The sequence below is a fragment of the Camelina sativa genome, chromosome 9 (genome assembly GCF_000633955.1).
Source record: "Camelina sativa cultivar DH55 chromosome 9, Cs, whole genome shotgun sequence".
NCBI lineage: Eukaryota > Viridiplantae > Streptophyta > Magnoliopsida > Brassicales > Brassicaceae > Camelina > Camelina sativa.
In genome coordinates this window covers 6441279-6453394 of record NC_025693.1, presented here as the reverse complement: position 1 = coordinate 6453394, position 12116 = coordinate 6441279, and the positions used below count along the sequence as shown (strand labels likewise).

Sequence of the window (12116 nt, the reverse complement as noted above, 5' to 3'; positions counted from 1 at the left end):
ATATAATTGCGGCTCACAATTAGCTAGCCTTTGCGTCCGTACCTCATTGAATCTTATACTTTTCATGTTAAATGTTTTTGGTTTCGAAGTATGGATAGAATAATGAAACTGAACCATTATGTAAACTTTTATTCATTTATTGAGATAAGTTGATATTTTCGGTTTTTTAAAGGTTGTGGTTATGATTCGTGGAGTTAGGCTCACGTCGGGTTCTACATGTTGAATGGCGNAGATTACAATGTCAAACTCATTGAGACGGGAAGAAAATGGTTTTTGCTATATATAGAAAGTACAGCTATAAGGCATAAGGCTAGAACAATGCACAAGCAAACACACAAATATAGAGAAGATAAAAAAACCAATTCTTCCACGTTTATCTATATCGTAAATTTATATATAAACCACTTGTATATATATATATATGTTCGTGATGACCGACCCGCCATGTGATTTTTCCTTTATTATTCACATGGGAAGTCGACAATTCCCACATGATAAAAACGTTGGCCTAATCATATATATAAACATGTGGCCCAATTCCATATCCATATATTTCGAATTCATAAATTTACAGTTGAGAATTTAGAATCTAGAATAAGCATAATTCGAGTTTTCTCACTTTCTGATATTCTATAAGAAATATAATGTGGCATAAATAGTAGCTTGTTAAAATAATAACATAATCTTAATATTATTAGGAATCTTAGATATAAATCTAGAAAACATATATAGTTGCGCGTTATTAATAATAAAATAGTTGAAACATACTACATTTTATTCCTATTCTAGCCAATGCATAGAGAAGAGTAAGTGGAGTTTGGATTTATCCTTTACACATGCTTCATTCGGACAAAATGTGTCGTTGCCTAAAGACTAAAGTTAAGAAGTTCGGTAAAGCTTTTAATGCTTTTGCCGTCTCGTTCTATAGTGCTTAACACTTCCAAACCTAACATCATGTCCCAATATTATTCTACCCGATTCATACATAGTAATAAATAAGATGTACACATTTCTACGAATTTGATATCATCTGTAGACTATAGTCGACTCTTTTTGTCTTTATCATTATCAACATGTATGTCAATCGATATAATTGCGGCTCACAATTAGCTAGCCTTTGCGTCCGTACCTCATTGAATCTTATACTTTTCATGTTAAATGTTTTTGGTTTCGAAGTATGGATAGAATAATGAAACTGAACCATTATGTAAACTTTTATTCATTTATTGAGATAAGTTGATATTTTCGGTTTTTTAAAGGTTGTGGTTATGATTCGTGGAGTTAGGCTCACGTCGGGTTCTACATGTTGAATGGCGATGCCCAAAAATGGATAAAAATTGTTGAATAAGGGCAACGTGAACTGTACCAAAAATTATCTATTTTTAGCCTCGATGTGTGATACGTGTCTTTTTGTGATTGGTAACATTAGGTTCTGTATGTTTCATGATGAGTACGTCATCATGTGATATGGTACACACATCGATCTACATGTTTATAGGCTATATACATGCCTAACTCCTATGTTTATGTGTGTACATATATATATGGATGAACGTTGGAGAGGTTCTAATCGTATTCATCATACGCGTAAAATGATTGCTCTGTTTTAACGTTATTTGTTTTGACGTCTTGCTCTGTTTTTACATTCCAAAACAAAACAAAACAAATTATTTAACTTATATGAATGTTTTAACTATAATTTTATATGTAATTATATATCAATTGGTTACTGGATAATTGTACTGATTGAGTATGACAGGAGATATGCGGATAAAGGCTTTTTATCTTTAATAGACTACCGCATATGTTATGGTTATCAAATTAAAAGAAAAATTATCTTTTGATAGTACATTAATAAGTGAAAAGAAAAATGCATACGACGAGATTGGTGCAATCATTTGCACTGCATTTAGTATCACATAAACTTAAGATTATATGACCTTTTACAGAAATAAACAATTCATAACTGATCATTATATGTTAATTTGTTGCTTTATAACTTGATATTACCAAACCCACTTTTTGTATAAATTTAGTGTTTTATACTATGAGTATTAATTAGACATTTTTGTATGTTTTTAATATATGTGAAAACTTCTAAACAAGGAAGTAAATAACAAACCTTACACAATCTTATATTACTACATTGAATTATTAATCATACGTAAAAACGAATTGATGTTCTGCGGATATCTATATAAATATTTTAATAACATAAAAATATCCGAAAAATATATGACCCCTTCGACAATTTTATTTATGTATAACATGGGTTCAATAAAGATCCAAACTATGTATCAAAGATTCAGATAAATAACATTATATATTTTAATTATATCCCCAAACCTCGACAACGAGGCAAAAACATATACATGTCACGTACTAATAATAGTACTCCTAAAAATCATATATAAATACTCAATTAATATTCCATGTTGTGTCCACCGGATCAATCAATCAATTACCATTCAGTAAATGCATTGATGACCAAATATCATCCATACCCCAATAGTTTTCACCGCTTTGATCATCAACCGTCATCGGTATCGGATAATCCACTGTCGCCGTGGCCGCCGTCGAATAGTTACCGTAGTTGAATTCCATATTGGTTTGTTGGTACGACGTTGGTGTAGGAGAATAAGTCTCCATCGGTTGATCTTGTGTACAAAAGACATTATGGCTCGACGTGCTAGCAGCTTGGTCGTTGATCTCTGAGCTATGATGAGACCCAACGGACGATGTTGTTGTTGCATCCGCTTGCTTGATGTACTTTTGGATTCTTGTCCTCCAGAAATTTTTTATCTCGTTGTCGGTTCTTCCTGGAAGGTGTTTTGCGATTTTCGACCACCTAGTCACACAATTAAGAATTAATTTGATTAGTGAGATCATTATTTAACAGCTACTAGCGTGAGTTTATCAGGACGCGATAATGATTGGTGTGGGGTAAGAAAGATTTAATATGTGAATGCATTTATAGGACCAATGTGTAAGTACGTCTAGATGAAGCCAAAACATTAAGGTTTACGTCTATTTCAGTTGTGTTTGTCACGAGGCTTTTTAGTTTTGTACTATTGCTACATCTACATGTACAATGTTTGGATCTTTATCATTTTCTTGATGTTTTGTCTTTTTTTTTGTTGTTTATGTTTTTTGCTGATAAACCACAAAAAATAAAAATTAAAGCGTTAATAAACTGTAATTCTAGGATTAACACGAAAAAGCTAGATGTCACTAAAATTTTGAAGGTTGAAAAAAAAAATAACTCCAAAGTCAAATAAAAGAAGGGTAACGAAAATGAGTATTATTTTGGCTCTTCCCATGATAAATTTTTGACGTTAAACCTAAGAATCAAATCTGTAACATTACAGATAAAATGAAACTATATTTACACTTCTTTGGAAAAAAAAAGAAGATACCATTTAATTTGTTGAATTAGAGAATCATGTACCTTGTATACTGGTGCATATATTCCAGCTCTATACATATAAACAAATAAAATAGAAATCGAATAAAGTACACATGCATGGGAAATCACTTGAATAAATTTGAAATACTTTATTCGTAAAAACATAAAAATATAAGATTTTGGGAAAATGTAGAGCTATGAAGTTTGGGTGAGAAATATAGGCACGAGTTTTATATGTTGTTTTTGATAAAACGCACGAGGTTTAATGTTAATGGCTATAAAAATTCCAACACGTGCAAACAAAAAGAAAAAAACTCTTAGCGAGCTACGTACGTCTCTGAACAAAATTCGATCAAAGCTTATCTATCACAAAGGTAATAAACACTTTTTTGCTTTAGTCACCAAATGTCTTGCTTTATTGTCTTTTCAAAGATCTACGTGGCATATAGCTACAAGAGTATATAAAACGATTCAAAGTTGATATTCTCAAGTAAATTATACTAACCTGTTTCCCCACTTAGCATGAAGTTCCATGATGATAAGTTGCTCCTCTGGCGTGATGTTTCCCCGTCGTACGTCGGGGCGGAGATAGTTTAGCCATCGGAGCCGGCAACTTTTTCCGGTGCGTTTTAGACCTATACATTCGTACACATAACATCATTATAGATCTCTTTTGATTATTTTACATAATTTTATTCTATCACTAAAGCATATATATATCATCCACACACAAAAACGTTTTTAGATTGATTCTTTAACAAAGAATACTTATAATAGATCATACATATATTATACGATGTCAAAAGAAAAAGTAGAGCATATAAATGTTATGAAAATATTATTTATTTGTGTGTATATACATACATATATTTATTTATGTAAAAAAAAAATGAACGTAATAAAAAGGATATTTTTATCGTATAAATTAAAATCTACCTTTGCATGTTATGAAGAAACCCTACCTAGTTTGTAATTATAAATTATTAAGTGATTAATTTTGACTAAATTTGATCTCAAAAATAAACTAAACGAACTACCTGCAGATTTGGCAAGAGAGTTCCAAACACCATCACCGTGGTTGGCGATATAGTTGATGAGAATAAGATCTTCCTCCATCGTCCATGGTCCTTTTCTCACCTCTGCTTCTGCTGATGATCCTGGACCTCCACTACTACCTCCTTTTTTCTCCATTTTGTTATTCTTTATTTAATCTGATTATATATACACAAGATCGAATTTTTATTGTATATTTTATAGATAGAGAGAGAGAGAGAGGAATATAGAAGGAGTGAGAGAGTAAGAGAGAAGGTTGTGGTGAGTTGATATTGAAGGTTGTGGAAGGTGAGCTACTGCTTTTATAGAGACTAAATTCACCGCGTGATTAGCAACCTTTAATTAATCCCATTTCTTAATTAATTATGTTTGACCTTAATCTTAGAGTGTTAATTAATCATAATCATTATTTCGTTAGGGTTTGTTTTCATTCTCCTATACTAATAACCACATGGGGACTATGTGTTTGTATCTTTTAAACCTAACCATCTATAATAACATGGTTTCATCCATCCATGTCCATATGTATATAAGTGTTAGACTGAAGAGTCTTTGATGCATTAATGCATGGGTGATGCACGCATACATGCATGTACTCCCGTATAGTTTCACATACATAGCTACTTGATTTGTATGTATCATTATTCTCGCACCAACTCATGGTGTTATTAGCACTTAACCATGGATGATATATTGATATATGAAATTAATTTCAAGAGTGTTAGTATATACATATATTGAAATTTACATAAAAATTTAAAAGCTGTACAGAAGAGGCCTTCTTGGGCTTTCTACCATGAGATGATCAGATGTTTTTCTCCCAAACAAAAAGACAAAAGGAGGTCGAGTAACTAGAAAAAATTATCTTGTCCAAGCTAGTAAATGCCTAGGTAGATTATACAGTTGTTTTACTTTCATGCTGATTTCCCAAACACGTTAACGCGCTAATTAAGTACATGTTACATCTATACTATTAAAAGGGAAGCATTTTTAATAAAAAGACATAGAGTTAGACATTATTACAATGAAATGCCATTGAAAATAGAATAGGGATATATATAAATTGTGTAGCCAAACAGATACAATTAACAAGGAATTACGTAGCCAAACATATATATGTGATAGTTTACCAAAAAAATCAGAGCTAAACAAATTGATATTTAAGTTTTTCGGAGCAAACAAATCAAATATTTAATGATTATTAACACATAATCAGAAGCAATTAAAACCTGCCATTAAATCTAAACAAATTAACCCACATAATTACCGTTGATGCCATTAAAACAATTAAAACCTACCCACGTAAATCATATTGTTACGATTAACATGATGCAAACAATTAAAATCATATTGTTACGATTAGGGAAATTCAATCTTAGAATATCTTCTAAAAAAGTGGAGATGCGTTTAATTAAAAAAATGAATTTGCCAATTAACACCAAAATCTCGGATAGTTAACATAATCTTTTCGATTTCGAAATATTCTAATTCACCAAATTTTAGCAACTTACCAAATATTGATAGACGATATGATCAAATCTTAAATACTATGAGATATTCTTTAAAACATGACTTACTACTATAAATATAGCATACGTGATCAAAGTTTTACTCATCTCGAATACTGCAAACAATTTTTTCACAAGCCTTGCTAACTTCAATCCTTTCAAAATGACTTCGAAAATACAAGTAATGATNTCTTCTAAAAAAGTGGAGATGCGTTTAATTAAAAAAATGAATTTGCCAATTAACACCAAAATCTCGGATAGTTAACATAATCTTTTCGATTTCAAAATATTCTAATTCACCAAATTTTAGCAACTTACCAAATATTGATAGACGATATGATCAAATCTTAAATACTATGAGATATTCTTTAAAACATGACTTACTACTATAAATATAGCATACGTGATCAAAGTTTTACTCATCTCGAATACTGCAAACAATTTTTTCACAAGCCTTGCTAACTTCAATCCTTTCAAAATGACTTCGAAAATACAAGTAATGATTGTATACAGTTAGAGGCTTTATACTCTTAAAAAGGATTAAAGATTTTTATTGTTGACAAAGATGAGAAACTGCAGAAGAGGAGACTGAATGTAGTCTTCAAAGAAGTTTTCAAAGACCTATAAATTACAATGGAAAAGGCAGAATTGCTCATGGCTACTAGGTATTTTAATAATCGATGGACTTATATAAAAATTATTTCATTTGTTCAAATTGATGTACTTATCGGTTTTTTTAAATTTTGTTACAGGGGTTGTACTTTTTACAAGCAGATTGAATGATAAAACAATGATGCTTTTGAATTAAAATATGGTACTACACTATATTCATCATCAAAAATGCTTTGTTGTAAAAAGTCTCTACATGTAAAGACTGCAGAGGGAGGCAGAAATGAGAAACTGAATGTGACAAGATTTTCTGATGGTTGTAGCCATCTATCCATGATTTCCTCTATTTATCTTATTACTTTTGCAACTTTGTTTGTTTTTGAAGTTTTTAATTTCAATAATCTCCAAACACTTATGCAAAAGTAAAGAGTTTTCAATATTTGGGAATTTTTTAATAATATTTCGAAACTTCTATTTAATTCAAATCACTCCTATTTTTTAATTCAGAAATATCTATAAACATAAGTATAGAATTACTATCGGATTAACGGAGTTATCATATTTGCAGGTTTAGGCTGAACCACCATACTCCACCATGTTAGAGAATGTACCTACATATCACACACTTTGTTATAACAATTATAATCGATTTGACCATAGAGCTTAACGGAATTACTAACTAATAGTCGAACCCGCACTAACATTTTCCATAAGCACTAACCTTTTCCATAAATCCAACACCAACGTTAAGTGTCCTCTGTTCCTTATTCATGGTACTGTGTATATTTTCCTATCCAAAGTACAAAATTGTGCAAATACATATATGAAGAGATTAGGCAAAAATCTATAGTGAATATCGTAACAGAGTCTTTCTTCTTCTTTGCCAGGTTAGCTTCTTCTTTTTTTTTTGACAAAACCAGTTTAGCTTTTTATTTGGATCCAATTTTCACTGTACTAAAACAAACAAATCATTAGACATATTATATACAATATGCAACAATCAATACAAACTACAATCATTATACTTCCACAAAATGATATTACAAATATGCATACTATTTGTAAAAAAAACACTTGCAACAATTCCACAAAACAAATTTTCAACTAACAATAACATAACTATATTATTCAGAAAAAAAGACTTATGAAAACATCCCCGCACGTACGTGCGGGTCCGAATCTAGTTTTATTATAAATTGAAATCAATATATTAACTTTGTTAGAATGTAGTTTACTGACCATCATCATCATGTTAGTTTTGATTAGCAGTCGATTTATCAACGCTACCTTCTTATATGTACTAACAAAATTTACATAGTGGCACATATATCATTGTTCAGTTTTGCATTCCAACATGATATTACCAAAAATTATGAAGACAATTAGTACGTAAGCCAAATGATTTAATGGTATCGCTATTGGACCAAACGTGCGACATCGTTTTCGCACTTATCTTTAACACACAATTCGCATAGCTTGAGTTAAAAAATATATATATATATATATTAAAAAATTTCAATTTATGTTTAGAGTTCTCTAATTTTATTTTGTAGTGGTTTGGTTTGACTATCTGACTAAGAAAAAGTACTAAACCAGTTATGCTGATTTAGTGAATTCAGTGTAAAGCTTGATTCTTGAATCGGTTTACAAATTTTGGTTTAGATCGGATTGCATACCGGTTGAAAGGATCCTAGTACTTTCTGTATATACTCAATCTGTATATAGTCAACATCTAGATTATCCAATACATTCACATCATCGTTGACCATAAAAGATTTGACGGTATAACCCGGTAATGTAGAAATTCGCTATGTACTTCAACAACTCGATTGATCGTTATTACATGCTTTTGTAGGGCATCTCTCATAAAGGAATCAATAAAAAGTACATTAATTTATAACTTTAATAAAATAACGACTCTAATTAACTGAATTAAATATAGATAACTTGAACTTATACTCTATTTCTATTCGTTAAAAATTAAATTAAGGACACGGAAAAGAAAGTACAAAGATGGAGACACACAACGATCTTGACACTCTAAAAGTTAACTTCACTCTAATCCCTAACCAAATTAAAATCCACTTATCATAAAGTGAAAAGTGACTAATTCCTAACAAAAAAAATTAATAATATAGCCCTTTACATCCAAATACAAATCTATGACCCTTCACACTTCAATGATCAAATAGTACTTGCTTTTGTTGCCACATCCATTCTCTATTTCTCTTTTTTTTCCTAGGCGCGATAACATGCTTTCATCTTGATCAAAAACAAAAGTCGTGATTAGATGGACTTTGACGTAACCAATTTATATATACCAAGAGTTTTTTTTTTCTTTTAATAACAATTTGCAACCTCGTTGCTTGCCAATATACATGATCAATGGTCATCTAATCTTTGATTAACTCAATGTATTAAAAAAATTATAATCAAAATTTCAAACTTTTTACTTATTTAATCATGAAAACTTTTCCAGAAAATAATTTTGTAAAGTACAGACGCAAAATAAACAAATACACTAACCTTTATCAAAACTAACCTTTATTAAGCAAATAAATTTTGATTAAGAGAGGCTTAATTAGGTTGTGGGTATTTGAAAAGGAAAAAAATGCACTAACCTTTATTAAAAATAAGTGAGGGTTTTAGAAATATAGTTGGCACGTAACTTTAATATTTTATTTTAAATAGGAATTTTTAACATTTATTTTATTTTAGTTACTTAGTCCTTAATTCAAATGGACTAACATACATATGCAAATCTGTGTTATAAGAGATACGAACGAAAATATTGAGTGACCCATTTGATTTGGGTACGAGTTGAATATGTTATATGGGTACCCCCAAGTCCATGCTGGTACGTATCATCAGACCCGTAACACCCAACCCTATTTTGAAACATATATAATCTTGTGAGGAGGTTAATAAGTAATAACACTATTACATATTACATTAACAATTATATAATGTAAATGGCGACTAAGGACGATTCTAGGGTTTCGAGTGGTGAGCAAGATGCGATTATGGAGGATATCGGCGANAGGTTAATAAGTAATAACACTATTACATATTACATTAACAATTATATAATGTAAATGGCGACTAAGGACGATTCTAGGGTTTCGAGTGGTGAGCAAGATGCGATTATGGAGGATATCGGCGAGAAAGACCGCCCACCAGGAGATCCGCCGGATACCCCGGGGACCTGGGTCCAGAAAGTGGTGGGGACGAATGCTGGTGGGAGATTGGTACCAGAGGTGGTGGTAGATGCGGCGTTTGTGGCGGAGAGGGTGTCGTTAGCCTTCCCTGATGGTGAGGATGGTGAACCAGTGGTTACTATAGGGAAGGAGGTGTTGGATGCTATGAATGGTTTGTGGCGGAATTGTATGATTGTCAAGGTTCTTGGTCGGACTGTCCCGATCTCGGTCCTCGGCCGACGATTGCGAGAATTATGGAAGCCGTCTGGTTCGATGAATATTGTGGATCTGCCTCGACATTTCTATATGGTGCGGTTTGGTAATGAGGAAGAATATTTGGCAGCTTTGACTGGCGGACCTTGGAGAGTCTTTGGGAGCTACCTTCTAGTGCAAGCTTGGTCGCCGGAGTTTGATCCTTTGAAGGATGAGATTGCTACGACACCGGTGTGGGTGAGGTTGGCAAACCTACCATTCAACTTTTACCATAATGAGATCCTTATGCGGATTGCTGAGGGTCTGGGAAATTCCATTAGGGTTGATCGGACTACCTTAAACGTGGAGAGAGCAAGATTCGCTAGAGTTTGTGTGGAAGTGGACTTGAAACGACCACTAAAAGGCTCGATCATGGTGAATGGGGAACGGTATTTCGTGGCTTATGAGGGGTTATCGGAGATATGTGCAGGATGTGGTTTGTACGGACATCTAATTCATTCGTGTCCAAGTCGAGTCCAGGAACGGGAAGTGACTCCATTGCCGATAGTTACGGCAGGTCGAGAAACAGAAAAGGTACCGACTCAGACGGGCGATGGATTTACTGAGGTTAGGAACCGGGGAAAGCAGTCAGAACCGTCGCGGCGAAGCGCCCTGGCGGCAGTGGTGGGGGCAACCATGAATCAAGGAAACGTTCCCCGTGAATCTCGGAGAGAGCATAATCCCGCAAATATCGCACTCTCGAACAGTTTTGGTAGGTTGGCTGTGGATTTGGCAATCCCGACAGATAAGGAAAGAAGAATTATCTATGGAGCGAATAAGGAAAACGTGGATCTTTCGAATAAGAATCAGGAGGGAAAGATTGGTTTTCAAACGAAGAAGGTGGTTTTGGGGCGAGTCTAGAGAATGGGGCTACTGGGCCTCGAGAAGGGCCTTTAGGACAAATGGAAACCCAACGGAAAGGGCAGTTGAAGAATATAACGCGGCCCAAATTCGGAAAGGGCACTCGGCCCGTTAAGGGATTAGTGTTTGGTCCGGCAAAAGGGGATACAGAGTATTCGGTGAATGGGAAGCGACCCCGAGTTGAAAAGGAGAGTTTAGTGGGTTCCGGTGGTGGTCTCGATCGTCTTCCGGCCAGTAGTTCAGAGTCGAACCGGGAGAATGAGTTGGGGGATAGTTCTACGAATTCGGGGAGAAATGGGGATCGCACGATGGTGGATCCTGGCTGTACGGCAATGGTGTTGCGGACCGACCCGCCGGCAACGGTGGTGCATGGTGAGGTGCAATAACGAGTTGCCCCGGTGGTTCTTTTCTTATTGGAAGTAATAATCATGAATTGTATTTTCTGGAACTGCCGGGGGGCGAATAAACCCAATTTTAGAAGGTCGATCCGTTATCTGTTGAAGAAATTCAGCACGGATATTCTTGCTTTATTCGAAACTCACGCGGGGGGTGAGAGAGCGAGTCGTATTTGCAGAGGATTAGGATTTGATCACTCCTATCGGGTCGATGCTGAAGGTCAAAGAGGCGGGTTGTGGCTTTTGTGGCGGTCGACGGTGGGTAATGTTGTGATTGTGGAGGCGTCGGATCAGTTTATTTATGCGAAAGTGGAGAATGGAGTGGATGTGTTGAATCTCATCATCATTTATGCGGCACCTACAGTTACTAGGAGGAGTGGTTTATGGGAGAAGCTTCATCAAGTTATACAAGGTGTTGAGGGTCCTTTGGTAGTGGGTGGGGACTTTAACACTATTATCCGGATTGACGAAAGGACTGGTGGAAATGGGAGGCTTTCCGCTGATTCTTTGGCGTTTGGAGACTGGATCAATGAGGAATCCTTGATTGATATGGGTTTTACTGGCAACAACTTTACTTGGAGGAGAGGTCGGGAGCAGAGGTTCTTTGTTGCCAAGCGCTTAGATCGTGTATTGTGTTGTGCGCAGGCTCGGTTAAAGTGGCCGGAGGCAGTGGTGACCCACTTACCGTTTCTAGCATCTGATCATACGCCTCTGCGTCTTCAGTTAAGCCCTGAAGTAAGTCGGGATCCTCGTCGACGTCCTTTCAGGTTTGAGGCTGCCTGGTTAGCGCATGCGGGGTTTAAGGAGTTGTTAGTGTCATCTTGGAGGAGAGACA

The 12116-nt window shown here is 34.5% G+C and overlaps 1 protein-coding gene across 1 annotated transcript; it reads right to left on the bottom strand.

The window, feature by feature from the left end:
• On the bottom strand, positions 2224-4827 carry LOC104710621 (transcription factor MYB21). Its single transcript, XM_010427254.2, has 3 exons — positions 4444-4827; positions 3912-4041; positions 2224-2848 (listed from the first exon to the last, which is right to left on the bottom strand). The coding sequence occupies exons 1-3, from the start codon at positions 4595-4597 to the stop codon at positions 2458-2460; spliced, it is 675 nt and encodes a 224-aa protein (XP_010425556.1). The 5' UTR covers positions 4598-4827; the 3' UTR covers positions 2224-2457.

Coding starts and splice junctions, on each gene's coding strand:
- LOC104710621 (XM_010427254.2), bottom strand. CDS start 4,597: ATGGAGAAAAAAGGAGGTAGTAGTGGAGGTCCAGGATCATCAGCAGAA. Junction 4,042..4,443: donor CTCTCTTGCCAAATCTGCAG/GTAGTTCGTTTA, acceptor ACGAATGTATAG/GTCTAAAACGCACCGGAAAA. Junction 2,849..3,911: donor CATGCTAAGTGGGGAAACAG/GTTAGTATAATT, acceptor TTGTGTGACTAG/GTGGTCGAAAATCGCAAAAC.